Source organism: Sminthopsis crassicaudata, chromosome 3, assembly GCF_048593235.1.
Source record: "Sminthopsis crassicaudata isolate SCR6 chromosome 3, ASM4859323v1, whole genome shotgun sequence".
Classification (NCBI taxonomy): Eukaryota; Metazoa; Chordata; class Mammalia; order Dasyuromorphia; family Dasyuridae; genus Sminthopsis; species Sminthopsis crassicaudata.
Genome location: NC_133619.1, coordinates 640,460,319 through 640,476,235, shown reverse-complemented (window position 1 = coordinate 640,476,235; position 15,917 = coordinate 640,460,319). Strand labels below are relative to the sequence as shown.

The window sequence follows — 15,917 nt, the reverse complement described above, 5'->3', positions numbered from 1 at the left end:
TTTCTAGGTCATTAAAATAGTTTCTTGGGAGTCTGATTGGCATAGCACTAAATAAATAGATTAGTTTGGGGAGTATTGTCATCTTTATTATATTTGCTCGGCCTATCCAAGAGCACTGAATGTCTTTCCAATTATTTAAATCTGACTTTATTTTTGTGGCAAGTGTTTTGTAATTTTGCTCATATAATTCCTGACTCTCCTTTGGTAGATATATTCCCAAATATTTTATACTATCGACTGTTATTTTGAATGGAATTTCTCTTTGTATCTCTTGCTGTTGGATTGTGTTGGTAATGTATAAAAATCCTGAGGATTTATGTGGATTTATTTTGTATCCTGCGACTTTGCTAAAATTCTGAATTATTTCTAATGGGGGCACCATTGTTGAGAAAGTCTGGGAAGAGAATTAGAAGTTCAGCTGAGAGAGGAATGGGAATTTTTAATGGGAAGTTCTTAGAGGAACCAGCCAACCAGAGGAAGGAAAAGAGGTCACCTTTTTAGCTCTTGTGTATATTATTAAATATTTGCTTTGAAGTGGACAAACCAAGTTTGGACATTACTACCTGAGTCTAAAAAATCTGGAGGCCTGAGGTTCAAAGAGTGGAAATAGTCCCCAGGACTATTACACAAAATAGGGCCCATGAGAATAAAGGAGTGGCCACAGTACTCCAACTCTTGTGGGGCTGGGTGAATTTTCTCCTTGTTAATATAACAATTTCATAAGACTCTCCTCATGGTGGAGATTGATTGTGCTCTAAGCTTTCATAAGGAGCTTAGTTGGCTTGAACTTGGAAGAAGAGAAATTCTGGATTGTCTGGCTTCGAGCTTTGAGAGAGAAGACATGAATTCCAGTTAGAAAAGACATTTCAGATTCTCTTGAGATAAGAAGTCCCCAAGGGGGAAAAGCCACCATAGACACTTTTGGGAATTTTCTGCTTGGGTGGCATCTGGGATTCAATCTTGTTTGACCTGAGATATCTTTTTTAAATAAAACTTTTTATTTACAAAGCATATGCATGGGTAATTTTTCAACATTAACTCTTGCAAAACTTTTCCAAATTTTCCCCTCCTACCCCCATACTCTCCTCTAGATAGCAGGTGGTCCAATATATGTTAAATATGTTAAAATATATGTTAAATCCAATATATATATATATATATATATATATATATATATATATATATATATATTTATACAGTTATCTTGCTGCACAAGAAAAATCAGATCAAGAAGGAAGAAAAAAAAACCTGAGAAGGAAAACAAAATGCAAGCAAACATCAACAGGAGGTGTGAAAATGCTCTGTTGTGGTCCCCACTTAGTTCCCCCAGACATCTCTCTGGGTGTAGATGGGTCTCTTCATTACTGATTTGAATCATCTCAATGTTGAAGAGAGCCATGTCCGTCAGAATTGATTGTTGTATAGTCTTGTTATTGCCGTATACAATGATCTCTTGGTTCTGCTCATTTCACCCAGCATGTGGTCACTCCAGACCTCTCTGACATCATCCTGCTATTGACCTGAGATGTCTCACTTCCAGTGGAAGAGCACATTCACTTTTTGTAGTGTTTGATGTATGCTTTCTATAAGAACTTCTTCCACTAATGTTTCCTGTGGATTGGAATAAATGGGCTTATTTGCTGTTCACTGTAGTTGAGTCCATACTCCATGAAGAGACAGAAGCAAGATGGGGAGAAAGAGCCCGTTAATTCTGCCATCCTTTCCTGGGGAGCTTAGAATTAAAACTCTCTCTCTCCAAATAAAATAAAACATGATCACCAGCTCCTCTGACTCAGGATCTAATGAAGGGAGAAACTGCTCAGAAATTTATCACCTAACAAATGCTGAGTTTAACAAGAACCTGGAGTTCCTAGAATTTTGACGGATCAACATTTCCTGGGATGATGATCCTTATTTATAGACCTGCTCAACCTCAGTGACACCGGAATGGGTGCTGAGACATTTTCCTAGAGCTATGAACATTTCACGATCATTTATGTTTATTTTAAACCGTGCCTGGATTGAGGTGAGATAGGCTGCTGGCCAAGAATGGGAGCCTGGGGGGGAAGGGGGGCAGTATGGTGTGGAAAACCCAGGCCCATGGTTTCCATAAATAGAGCTCGGAGTTGTAGAGCTTGAGCTCAGAGTTCCACCTGCTGGCTAATGGGGAAATTGCACTCTGAGTAGCTGTAAACTTATTGTGCTTTAAGTAAAAGCAGGAACTTTTGCATAGGGGTGGTACCGATACCGTAAAGGATTTATTTAAAAATCTATTAAAACATCTTATAGAATATAAAGATGAGAAGAATAAGAAACAATAGTAATAATAATGATAACATTAAGGGTAAGAACAGAAGAATCATTTGAATAAATCAATGGATCCATCCCAGGCCTCCCCAGTTAAAGGGTAAGACTCCTCTCCTGCCTCGGGAACAAGTAAGTTGGATTTTGCTCCAGTCCCAAGTTCTCTGGTACCTTAAAGAATTTGGAGGAATTGAGGGTCCCTGCCAATAGATTCAGACCCTCTTAATGATGTTCCCTCGAGGTGCATTTACAAACCCATATAACCACTAACAGTTGGATTAACTTTTACAAAAGAATTTTCACTTCAAAAATGACAATGTCAGACACAGAGCTTAATTCCTCCAGCGTCACCAGTCCAAGTCCAGAATCCTCCCCAGGGCTTAAGTTTGAGGTGCCCTGGTTTCCCCAGGCTTCCCTGATAGGATTGTGATACTGGCTCCAAAGCCAACATGACTCAGATTCCCCATCTGTGGCAATTACCTCAGACAGCACAAACTCAGGACACATGAAGCAGACAGAAACAAACTTCCCATTTCCCATTTTGCAGGGCCCAAAGGGAGGAGGTGGCAGTTCCTTCTCCAGTTCAGTTCATGGAGGAAATGTGATCTTTCCCCTACACTTAGACAGTAGGAAAGAGCACGCAAAGAGAGTCCCAGGCTGGTCACTTTTAGAGATTCAGCCTGTTATGGCTCTGCAGCCAATCAAAGGAGATAGTAGAAAGACACTGTGCAGGAGACTTCCACGCCAGCTGATGTAGGAATATTCAAGCAAGCCTCCTAATAGATAAGTTAGGAAGAATCTCCCAAAAAGGTCCTATATCCAAGAGATTAACACAAGGAAGCTAACACAAATATATAAAGCTAAGAGTAATTCCCCACCAGTCAGAAGATATGAATAATTGTTCCTAAAAAGAATTGAACTATTGACAATCACTTGAAAGACTACTCCAAAATTATTAATAATTGAAAGAATATAAATGAAAACAACAGAGATTTCAAATTATACTTAGAAAACTGACAAGGGTGGCAAAAAGATGGAAAGACTTGATATTAGAAGGCCTGAAAGAAGACAGATGAGTCAATATACTATTGATTGAACTGTAGATTGATCCAAACATTCTGGAAAGCAATTGAGAATTATGCTAAAAAAAGTGCCTAAAACGTCTAAACCCTTTCTACTGGAGATTCAGCTGCTGGGCAGACACTAAAGAAGTTTGCAAGAAAGACTCCATATATATCATAGCAGCATTTTTTATAGAAGTAAAGAAGTAAGCAGACAGTGGATGTCTATAGACTGGGTAGTGGCTATATGAGTTATGTTATATAGATTTTATTGCATCATAATTTAAAAAGTCCTAGAATTGAAGAGTTGGAAAAGACTTTGGGAGCCATATAGTTCAACCCCTTCATGAAAACTATCATTATTATATAACATTATTATTATTATTATATCAATAATGTTATGTGTTATCCAGGGACTTTTTGAAGACTTCTAAGCAGAGAGGGAACCCAGGACCTCTGAAGGAGCCTCCTTTGGGCAGATCTAATTGTTTAAAAGTTATTTCTGACATCAATCTTAAATTTTCTTCTTTGTGGTTTCTACACATACAAGATGATAAATATGAAGCATTTGTAAAGATATGGGAAGACTTAGAGGAACTAGCCCAAATGAAAATCATCAAAATCAGGAAATCAATCCACACAATGACAACAATAATTTAAGTAGGGGAAAACGAAACTGAACATTTTGCAATTGCAGTGACTAGAGATAAGAGAATACATTTTCTCCCTTTTTTGTTGAAGAGATGAAGAACTACGGTTATAGAAACCTGAATGTATTGCTATATCAGATTATGTATTAGGTTAAGGAGAAAGTAAGAGAGTTTCAGAAAAATATCTATTTCTGCCTCATCTACTATACTTTATTTACAAGATATATGCATGGGTAATTTTACAGCATTGATAATTGCCAATTTTTCCCCTCCTTCCCCCCCCCCCCAAGATGGCAGGTTGACCAATATATGTTAACTATGTTAATGTATACATGTCCAAACAGTTGTTTTGTTGTAAAACTTTGAAATAGTGTAAAATTAATCTGTAAAGGAAATAAAAAATGCAGGTGGACAAAGGTAGAGGGATTGGGAATTCTATGTAGAGGTTCGTAGTCATCTCCCAGAGTTCTTTCACTGGGTGTAGCTGGTTCAATTCATTACTGCCCTATTGGAGCTGATTTGGTTCATCTCATTGTTGAAGAGGGCCACGTCCATCAGAATTTCATCTACTATACTTAAAGTGTTCAACTGTGTGAATCACAACAAAATGTGAGAAATTCTTAAAGAGATGGGAATACCAGATCATCTTATATCCCTACAGGAGCCTATATGTGGTTCAGGGAGCAACAGAATTAAATATAAAGCAACTAATTGATTTAAGATCAGAAAAGGAATATGATAAAGGCATATTGTCACCTTATTTACTTAACATATAGGCAGAGTATTTCATGTGAAATGTCAGACTGGATGAATCAAAAACTGGAATCAAAGGTGCCAGGAGAAACATCAACAATCTCAGATATGCAGACGATACCACTCTGATGGCAGAAAGTGATGAGAATTAGAAGCCTTTTGATAAGGGTGAAAGAGGAGAGCTGTAAAAGCTGGCTTGAAATTTTTCAATCAAAAAATCTAAGATTTTGGCAACTGATCACATCACTTCCTGGCAAATAGAGGGAGAAGGAATGAAAGCAGCATCGGGTTTTCTGTTTTTGTGCTCAAAGATCACTGCAGATGTTGACTACCACCATGAAATTAAAAGACTCTTCCTCCTTGGAAGAAAATCTATGACAAATCTGGGCAGCATATTAAAAAGCAGAGATATCATCTTGCTGACAAGATAATCAAAAGCTATGGTTTTTCCAGTAGCAATATGTGGCTGTGAGAGTTGGGACTTAGAAAGAAAACTGAATAGTGCAGTTTTGAATTATGGAATTGGAGAGGACTTTTGAGAGTGCCTTGGACAGCAAGGAGATCAAATTAGTCAACACTTAAAGACATTAATTCAAGCTATTCACTGTGAAGTCAAATACTGAAGCTGAAATTTAAATACTTTGGCCACATAATGAAAAAAATGGGATTCACAAAAAAAAAAAAAAAAAAAAAAAGCGCTGATATTGGGAAAAATTGAAGATAAAAGGAAAGGGAATGGCAGAAGAGGAGATGGATAGATTGCTTGGTTATTGTACTTCATTCTTGAAGATGACCAAAATGATATCACCATGTTAGAGTTCAGTTACAGTGTGTCCCACTGTGGCTACTCAGATCAGAATGCATTGCCACAGGTTGGGCACAAATAGTCCACATGAACATGTGGGGTGGCTCCCCTGACTTTGCACATCCGGCATTTCTTTTGAGCTATTCCAATTCTGCTTTGCCCTTCTCTGACTAGGGCACGACTTGCTGGTGGTCCTGTGCCAATGTCTCCCTTGTCATGCAATCAATTCTAAAGTAATTTCTTTTTCTTTTTTTTCTGCTGAGACAATTGGGGTTAAGTGACTTGTCTAGGCTCACACAGCTAGGAAGTGTTAAATATCTCAGGTCACATTTGAACTCGGGTCTTCCTGACTCCAGAGTTGATGCTCTATCCACTGCCCCACCTCTCTGCCCCTAAAGTTCCTAAGGGAGACTTTGAGAGTGTCCTTGTACCGTTTTTCTGAGCACTACGGGAGCACTTGCCCTGTGTGAGGCAATAATCTTTATGGCAAGTGTACCATTTGAACAATATGGCCAGCCCGATGGGATTGCACTCTCTGCAGGAGAGAGATGGAGAGATGGTATCATGGAAACAATGAACATGAACTTAGACATTCTTTAAGAGATAGTAGAGGATGGAAGGACCTGGTCGGCTATATTCCAGGAGGTCACAAAGAATCAGAAGGACTAAATGACCCAACAAAACAGTCTGTAGATGGGAAGACAGTGATCACTTGCCAGCAGATCTGACAACTACAGGGCTTTTTGAAGTAATGATCAATGTAAAGAATATTCTGAGATGCCGGCAGCAGCTGTAACGTGATTTGAAAATAGCTATGATTTTTCTTAGTGACAAAGTCACGGGCACTGCAATATTATTGTGATGAACTACCTGCATTCATAATGGAAGGAAATGCTAAGTTTCAAGTTGAGGCTAGTGAAAATAAATAAATATGGAAAATTTTCTCCTTTAAGTTCAAGGACCTTAGGAAATCCATCCAAGACTTTATGGGGGTTGTGGTCCGAAAAGTATATATAGTATATACCACAATAAATTCCAAAGAGATATGTGACCTAGATTTAAAAGGTCATATCATAGAGGAGAAAGAAATCACAGCTATGGATGAGGGAATAAATCAAGGATACAAACAATTACAGGAGATAAAATACACAATTTGGATTACATAAAACTGAAAAATTTTTACATAAAATCAAGTAGCTAAAATGAGTGGGCAAACAGTTAACTGGGGGAAAAATCTTTGTGGGGGAAACTAATTGGCTTAGTGCTTAGAGCATTAGCCCTGGAATCAGGACCTGAGTTCAAATATGATCTCAGATTCTTAAGACTTCCTAAGTGTGTGACCTTGGGCAAGTCACCTAATCTGAATTATCTCCCCTCCCCCTCCAAAAAAAGGAAAACGAAAAGAAAAATCTTTGTAGCAAATTTTACCAATAGGAACCTGATTTTCTATAAATAAGAGAATGTATAAAATATATATGAACAAAAGTGATTCTCCAGAATATAAATGGTCAAAGATTCTAGTTCTCAGAGAAATGCAAGTTATCAACAACCTCAGAGGAAATGCTTCAAATAACTAATAATGATAGAAAAGGCAATTAAAGTAACTCTTAGATGCTACCCCAGACTTATAATATTATAAAAGGTATCCAAAAAAGAAAAATAATAATTGTTGGAGGGGAAATGGGAGGATAGGCACACTAAATTCACTGGTGATGGAGCAGAGAATTGGTCAACCATCCTGGAAAGCAACTTGAAACAATATTCAAAGAAAACTGTGTATACCTTTTGACCTAGCAATATCACTATTAGATATATTCTCTGGATTCAGAGAAACAGGAAAAGGACCCATGTGTATAAAAATATTTATAGCAGCACTTTTTGGTGGTACAAAACTGGAAAGTAAGGAAGATTACCCATCATTTGGGAGATGGCTGAACAAATTGAGGTATATGAATATATTGGAATATTAATATGTCATAAGAAATGTCAGATATCCTAGAATGTATTGGAGCCAGCTTGTATAGATTTATAAGAGCTGATTGTTAAATTTTCATTGTGAGCATTTATATATTGGAAATCAGCAAATGCCACAAATCAAGGCTGAATTTATTATTTTGTTGATTATGTAGAGTTAAGGAATTGATGAAGAAAGTGGTAATAATGAAGGTTCAACCTAAAAGTATGTCATATATGTTAGAAGAGCCGATTGTTAAACATTTACCAGCACATTTCTGCAAATATGATAGATTCCATGAAACCCTGGAAGATTTTCGTGAACTGATATAGAGTGAGGTGAGCAGAACCTAGAGAAAAGGCTGTACTTACTGTAGCAAAAACATTGTAAAGAAAAAAACAACTTTGTAAGAATCCAAAATATGCTGATCAATGCAATAAACAGTCACATCTCTGAAACACTGAAGATGAATCATATTTTCCATCTCTTAATAGAGGAACAATGACCCAGTGATGCAGAACATGTGGATTTGTTTTTCTTGACTATACTTATTTGTTACAAAGGAGGATTTTTATTTTTTGAGGGGAAAGAAGACAATAGGGATATTAATGTAAAAAATGGCATCAATAAAACATTTAATAATAAATAAGAGAGTGGAAGGAAGCTGAGAAAGAGACAGAAATGAGTAGAACAGTTTTGGAATTACTGTGATAAACTTATAAACTGAAAAACTAAACTACATGTATAAAATAGAGATTTTCAATTTCAGATATAATTCACTTTTTCTGGAGCTGGAAATGATCATATTTGTGGATGTTTTCCAACGTCCCAATAATAGAAAAGACAATTTGAAGGAAAAAAAAACTTCAAAGGACAACAAATAAGCTAAAAAATGGGATCTCTCTGCCAGTATCTTCCTAGTAATCTGTGCTTATTATCAATAACAATGGAATTTCCATATTTACACTCAGCTTGGTGAAAAAGGAGAAATGGCATATAAGAATATAAGATCAGAAAAAGCTGCTCAATTGGGGCAAATACACCCACAAATAATCTGCACTGGAAAGCATTCAGTTTTGAAAGCATAGATAGACTGTGTTTCAAGATGTCAAAAAAAGGGAAGCTGCCAAATCAGAAAAACAAAAGAAAACAAAACCCAAAACCTTACCCTGAACTATGAATAGAGTCTTTATGCTTAGAAGAGGAAATAGGACATTAGCAGCTGCTGCTTTGTATGCCAGTTTAAGAGAGAGATGAGAACAACCTACCCATGTTTCAAGGGAATTTTTGTGTTGCTATGTATTTATACTTCTGAATACACAGAAGACTGATAACCTACAAATCAAAGACATTGGAGAGGGTTTTTTACTGAATTTCAAGATGCCCAGAATCGGCCATTATTACCAGGGATTTTTGAGTGCCCATGTGCCACAGGGTTCTGCTGGATGCCATTCAAATCTCATTATTGCCAATTCTGTTACACTCTTCTAGTGCACTGCAAATCTGAACAAAGATTTTGCATGAAGCAGTCAAATGAAGGAGGAAACTTGTGAGTGTATTTTTGTTACTCTGACCTCAAACTCAGGATCTTATAGGTGTTCCTGGAAAAAGGATGTACCTATAAGGCATATGCAGTATTGGGAGAGGAAAAAGAGTGCAGGCATCCATTTGCTCTTCCCTGTGGCACAGAACAAGGTTCAGGGCCCAAGCTCAGGGCTCTCTCAGTTCAGGAGGCAGAGCAGGGACTCCTTGCTGGCTACACAAAAAAGCATCCAAGTCCCTAGAACTGATCCAAGATCATGCTCCATCCATCTATCCAAGATGATGCTCAAATCTCCTGGGAGACCAGCAGGACAGCAGGAGAACAAAGGAAGCTCATCCTGCTGGGAGCAATGTCCTTGGGAGGGACATTGGATATTGAATAAGCTTGCATATTATTTAAGAAAATAATAATCCATTACCAATCCATCCTCTGTCTTGGACAAGACCTATCTAGAACACTGTGTTTAATTTGTGGGCTCGCTTTTTAGGAAAAATATTGACAAACAGAACAGTAAAAGAGGAGGGGTATGTTACAGTGGAATAAAGAAAGCCAGTAATGACATCCAGGCAATGATTTATTTAGCATGTGGCTACAGAAACAAACCAGGACCAAGGCTCTTAGTTAATATACCATTTGGAGGGAATAATAGGGCTTGAAACATCTGGCTTCTTATTGGTGAAGAGATGGGGGAGAGCCTGAGGTGAAGGAGAGAGTTGGTTTTGTGACATTCTTTAAAGTCAGGTCATCTTTGGAGGGGGAGTAATCCTGTGACTTCTCCCAAACCAGGTGACTTACAGGCAGCTGAAATTTAACTTTACAAAATGATGGATAAGGACAAAAATGGAGTTACTAATGCTCGTTTTTCATGTGAAAGGTTGCAGGATGATGAGAGGAGTAGGGCTAGAGAACAAGTCATTCGAAGATGATGTGAAGGAAATGTGAAGGAGGAGCCTTGGGGAAATGGAGGAGACAAATGACTTTCTGCAATGTGATTGAGACTTGTTCCGATTGGCCCCATACACCAGAACCAGAAGCCAGGTAAGTGTGAGGTAGAGATATAAGCCACATTGGTTTAATAAAGTTTCCTAAGCGTTTAATTAAAGTAGCTGAGTTGCTTCAGGGGGGTCCAGCGCACACTTGAGGTCTCCTAGCAGGAAGTGCATGAGCACCTTTCAGGAAAGTTGTCCAGTGGATTCCTGATCAGGGAAGGTTTGCTCTACGTACTTTCCACATTTCTGGGAGTGACATGGGGAATGTCGGAAGGTGTCACCCCAAAACTGAGATGAAGGGCCAGGAGGATGGTTCAATTTTCCGAGACTAGAGGGCACAAAGGGAGAAGAAAAGAGGGGTTGTTCAGATAGGGTATGGAGAGAATACATAGATCTTCTCTGAAAAGTAAAAGGCAAGAATTTCTTTTAAGTGGGTCAGGGGCATGAGAAGAAAAGAAAGCTTGGGATGGTACTTTGGAGAGTAAACTTGGGAGTCAATAAAAAGTCATGAGGAGGATTTCAGAGCCCTTACCTGTTGAAGGAAGAGCAAGTATTTAAAATCAACGAGGTGCTGGCTATTGAGGTTTTTTTTGGCAGGTCTCCATCTTTGGCATATCCAGGGTCCCGTACCACTCAGGGACTGAGTAAATGTCCATCGGCTCACTCTTGTCGGTGGTATCCGGAGGCTGGCTGACTCGACTGTGGAGAAAGCAAGACCCCTGTCAGAGGCTCAGCTCAGGCTCCTGCCCCATTCCTGTGCTGTGCGGAGAGCCATAGCTAAGGTCTCCAGGACTCTGAAGCCTGTCAGGGAAGGGGCAGAATCCAACTCACCAGGTGTAATAGAGCCAGGTAAGGCCATAGGTGAGAAGAAAGCTGACTCCCATGAGGGCTCCTCGAAGCAGGGTGAAGATCAAAGGCCAGGAACCATCCTCCTCCTCAGAAACAGGGCAACAAGAGCAGGCTGAGGGAGACAGTTTGGGGGTTAGAAGGGGTGTGCCCCAGAGCAGGACCCAGCTGTCAGCTCCAGTGTCCTCGGCACCTGCTGCAGCTGGACCCCCGGCTGAACCCCCCCCCGGCTCGATCCCCAGCTGGACCCCCGGCTCCGTCCGGACTCACTCTGTACACAGAGCCTCACTGTGTGCTGCTGGGCTCCCAGGGGGTGCTGAGCTCGGCAGGTGTATTCACCCCTGTCCTTGGGCCTCAGCTTGGGCAGCTCCAGGGCCAGGATCCCAGCATCAGAGCCCTCTGGGGACTGAAGGACTTGGTTTCTGTAGGTCCAGAGAAGGGCGGCTGGGGGGTTGCTTTTAATGGCACAGATGAGAGTCAGGGACTCACCCTCCTGAGCCTGCAGGGACGAGGTGTTTCCTAGTAATTCTAGGCCTGGAGAGGAATAGGAGAGCCAGGGATAGGGAGGAAGGCTCTACCTCCCATTGTAGCTTGCCTTCAGACAGAGCTTAGAGGGTATGAGCCTTCTCCCGGCTGTCTCCTCTGGCCCACGTCATTGCTCCTCAAAAACCTACCTGTTCTGTTTGCTCGGGAAACACGGATGGTCATATTCTGAGGAGGGTCTGAAATGGAACAGCAGTGACTGGGCGAGGGTCCCAGACTTCATCCTCAGGGATAGATTGAGATTCAAAAGCCGGGGCCTCCCACCCCCCACGCCATCCCCTCCCTAGCTTCACTGTTCCTGCCTTCTCAGCTCCCTCAGCGGGGTCTCAGGCCCTGGACCTCCCCTCCAGCCGCCTTCCCTTCCCTTCCCATCACTCACAGATAACTGTGAGCCGGACGGTTCTCTCCAAGCTCACTCTGGCCTTGGGAAACATCACCCCGCAGGTGACATTAGTGCCGTGATCCTGGGCATGGGGGATGAAGAGGAGTTTGGAGGTGTTCAGCAGGGCGGAGTCCTGGGAGGAAAGGGCAGGTCCAGTCCAGAGGTAGGTGAAGTGCTTCCCTTGTCTGCAGAGCCCAGGAACCAAACAGGTCAAGGTGACCGGCTTCCCCGACTCCAGGATCTCTGGGACGTGCAGCTCTGGCCTCTGGGTCAGAGCTGGGAGAAAAGAGTGACTCAGAGGCAACTTGTGGATGCAGGGACGGCCTCGAGTTCCCTCCTAGTCTCCAAGGGGCTCTTCCCCAAGATGCTGCTCTGGCACTCTGCCCCTGGCCTTGGCCATCTCTCTCCTTCCTATCACCCCAGTCTGAACGGGGGGTCTCCACCGTATGTCCCCCGGCTCACTCGCCAGTCTGTCTTCCTGAGACTGCTGTAAACACCCTCTGTTCCCGGGCGGGCCCTGGGTGCTCACCCCTGCTGGAGGGGGTAAAGCTGGAGGAGGGATCTGGGGGGCATGGGGGCATAGAATATTCATTAGTTCTTGCTTGTGGGGGGCTACCCAGCTGCACCCCCGTTCCCTCTGACTCACTCTGCACACAGAGCCTCACGGAGTAGCTCTGAATCCCCAGCGGGTTCCTGGCGTGACAGGTGTATTCTCCCCTGGCCTCGCTCCCCAGTTTGGACAGCTTCAGGTAGAGGACCCCAGCAGATGGGTTCTGGGTAGAATTCAGCACTTGGTTTTCGTGAGCCCAGCTCAGTGTGGCCGGGGGCTTGCTCTTCGAGTGACAGGCCAGAGTCAGGGATTCCCCCTCCAGGACCACCAGGGATGAGGCATTTCTTGGGAGAGCTGAGTCTTGAGAGAGAAAGGGGAGAGAAGTCCTGACCTTCCTCCTAGGACCTTTCTCCTTCCCAACCCCAAACCCCAACAGCCTTCTGCAAACATACCTGTCCCATTTTCCACATAAGCAATGATGTTCATAGCCTGAGGAGGGTCTGCAATGGAGGGGTGACTGTGGGCTGGGGATTCTAGGCCCATCTTCAGTCACAGAAACCAGAACTGGAAATGGGAAGCCCCCAGCCTTCCTTCCCCCAGGGCCGAGGCACCCAGCAGCCAGCATCCCGATCACCCCCTCACACCCTGGGGGGCATCCCTGTCCTGGCCCCTCCCAGAGCTCACAGATAACGCTGAGCTGGGTTGTGGTCCTTGTGGTCACGCTGAAGTCCTTGAAGGTCACTTTACAGGTGAGACTGGTGCCATGGTCCTGAGGCTTGGGGGTGAAGAGGAGTCGGGGGGAGGAGAGATCCAGAGAGGCCGACAGGGCAGCCCCACTCCAGAGGAAAGTGATGGCTGTCCCTTCTCTGCAGGCCCCGGGAACCGTGCAGGTCAGATTCACCTGGAGCCCGGCCTGCAGGACCTCCGGCAGGTGGATTGCCGGCCTCTGGGTTAGATCTGGGGAGGAGAAAGTCAGCCGGGTGGCGGGAGGAGGGCTCCACATCCCCGGCACCTAGGCAACAGTCTTAGGGCTGTGTCTCCCACCAGTCGTTCCCCTTATTGTGACCCTTCTCATGTCCTGACCCTTAGCTTTCTGTCCCCAGCCATCCTTCACCTTCCCCAAGAACTGGGCCTCTCCTCCCAAGCAGAGGACTGCAGTGTCCCCAACCGTCTGAAAGCCCCAGCGTCACCCCCACCTCATTAGCCTTTGATGGCCCCCACAAAGACCTCCCACCCCCAGCTCGGTCCCTCACTGCCTAGACCCTGAGGCCTTCACCCCTGCTGGGATTGTGTTCTTCCTGGGAGCCACAACGGGTCCCCGGCCTGGTCTAGAAACTGTCCCACCAGCCCTAACCCCACCAGTCCCCCCAGTACTCATTACCACCCAAATACTGCCCTGCAATAAGCTTCTCACCAACTACCTGGATAGATACCATCTTCTTAATGTAATTGTAAGCCATATTGTCCTTCTGTACCCGGAAGAAGTAGGTCCCTATATCTTTCTTCTGGGCTCTAGTCAGACGCAGGGAGCAGTTGTCCCTGTGGGGGTCTCCAGTGAGGTGGAACTGGCCTCCGCCCCAGGAATCGGTCTTCACCTGGCGGTCACTGGTGGCCACAAGATACTTATTGTTCCAAAAGCCGCTGTAGTACCAGTACCCGTGGACAGTCTTGTTATTCTTATATCTCTGGGGGTAATAGAAGGAGCAGGGGATGAGACGCACAGCCCCTCCTGCACAGTCACCGTCTGCTGGACGTGAATCCCATGGTCCTCATTTTGAGAGATGGTTCCTGTGGAGAGAGGGAGAAAGAGAGAGACAGAGACAGAGAAGGGGGAGGAAGGGAGGGAAGGGGAGGGAAAGGGAGGGAGGAAGAGATAGGGAAACAGAGAGAGAGACAGACAGAGACAGACAGAGAGAGAGAGAGAGACAGAGACAGAGAAGAGGAAGGGAGGGAAGGGGAGGGAAAGGGAGGGAGGAAGAGATAGGAAAACAGAGAGAGAGACAGAGACAGAGACAGAGAGAGACAGAGACAGAGACAGAGAAGAAGAAGGGAGGGAAGGGGAGGGAAAGGGAGGGAGGAAGAGATAGGAAAACAGAGAGACAGAGACAGAGACAGAGACAGAGAGAGAGAGAGACAGAGACAGAGACAGAGAAGAGGAAGGGAGGGAAGGGGAGGGAAAGGGAGGGAGGAAGAGATAGGGAAACAGAGAGACAGACAGAGAGAGAGAGACAGAGACAGAGAAGAGGAAGGGAGGGAAGGGGAGGGAAAGGGAGGGAGGAAGAGATAGGGAAACACAGAGAGAGAGAGAGACAGAGACAGAGAAGAGGAAGGGAGGGAAGGGAGGGAAAGGGAGGGAGGAAGAGGGAGGAAGAGATAGGGAAATAGAGAGAAAGAGACAGAGACAGAAACAGAGAGACAGACAGTGAAAGAAAGAAAGAAAAAAGAAAGAAATGAAGGAAAGAGAGACAAAGAAGCAAAGAGAGAAACAGAGACTGACTCAAGAAGCTGAGATTTGCCATGTTCCCCCATCCTGCTCCCCCGCCTTTCCAGAGCTAATTTCCCCCCAACTCTTCCTTTTCCTTTTAACTATCTTTTGTCCTGACTTACCCCTCCAGAGTAGGGGCAGCAGAAGCAATAATAGCAGCAACAGGTCCATGATGAGATCCAGGGCTCAGGAGAGGCCAGAGCTGAGTCCTGGGGTGGAATCAGATCCAATTATATAGTCCTCAAGGAGGAAGGAAGGAACAGGGATCTGTGGCAAAGGGGAAGAGAGGAACAGGAACAGGAGGGTGGAGCGCAATGGAAAGAAGAGTTCTCAAATTTTTGAGCCTGGTCTCAAGGAGCTCCAGCTTCCTGGGAGGGAAGGAGACTAGAGGAGGAGGGGAGCTGAGGGAGAAATGCCAGCATGCAGGGGGCCAGGATACCTTCCTCCTTTCCTTGGCTCCTTGTGGCCAGTGTCCTGCTGACCCATAGTCTGGAAGGACTCCATCCCCAGGGAGGAGGGAATACAAGGAAAGCCTCTCCTTCCGTGGGCTGTCCCCTATCTGTACCCCCTCCTCAGGATGTCTGTTCTAATCCAGCTTTGTCTCCACGAGAATTCTTTGATAATCTTTCCTGACTCCTGAGGAGCTCCCTAAAGTCCCATCTCTGTCCCTCTATGGGATGGAAGATGATAATAGTAATAATGATCTTATTTTATCTAGGATGTCCTATATCTAGGAATAACAACATTAATCATAACAATAACTCACATTTATCTAATGATTTAAAGGACAAAACTATCTCCAGAGGCAAATAGTGAGGGCTAGCAGGAACAAGTCTTATATTCCTTTTTCCCCTTTAAATATGTTTTTAAAATTGACATTTATTTTTATGATAACTAGACTTCCCACTATAATCTTCCTTTCTCCCACTTCCGGGGAACCATCTCTTATGATGGAGAGAATAAAATGAGAAAAGAATTCAACCAAACTAATGAATATTAAAAAAGCCTGATGTTATATATAAGGTTACCTATTCATAGTCTCTGCACTGCAA

The 15,917-nt window shown here is 43.6% G+C and overlaps 1 protein-coding gene across 1 annotated transcript; it reads right to left on the bottom strand.

The window, feature by feature from the left end:
- Positions 1-10,126: 10,126 nt before the first annotated feature.
- LOC141564486 (sialic acid-binding Ig-like lectin 13) lies at positions 10,127-15,051 on the bottom strand. The gene is given in 12 exon segments (XM_074307018.1): positions 10,127-10,387; positions 10,592-10,758; positions 10,891-11,020; positions 11,176-11,439; positions 11,580-11,627; positions 11,828-12,106; positions 12,477-12,740; positions 12,833-12,880; positions 13,065-13,337; positions 13,795-14,094; positions 14,097-14,168; positions 14,988-15,051. Coding segments are annotated over 11 exon segments (1,851 nt in total). The 5' UTR covers positions 15,037-15,051; the 3' UTR covers positions 10,127-10,387; positions 10,592-10,634.
- Between the last annotated feature and the right edge of the window lie 866 nt (positions 15,052-15,917).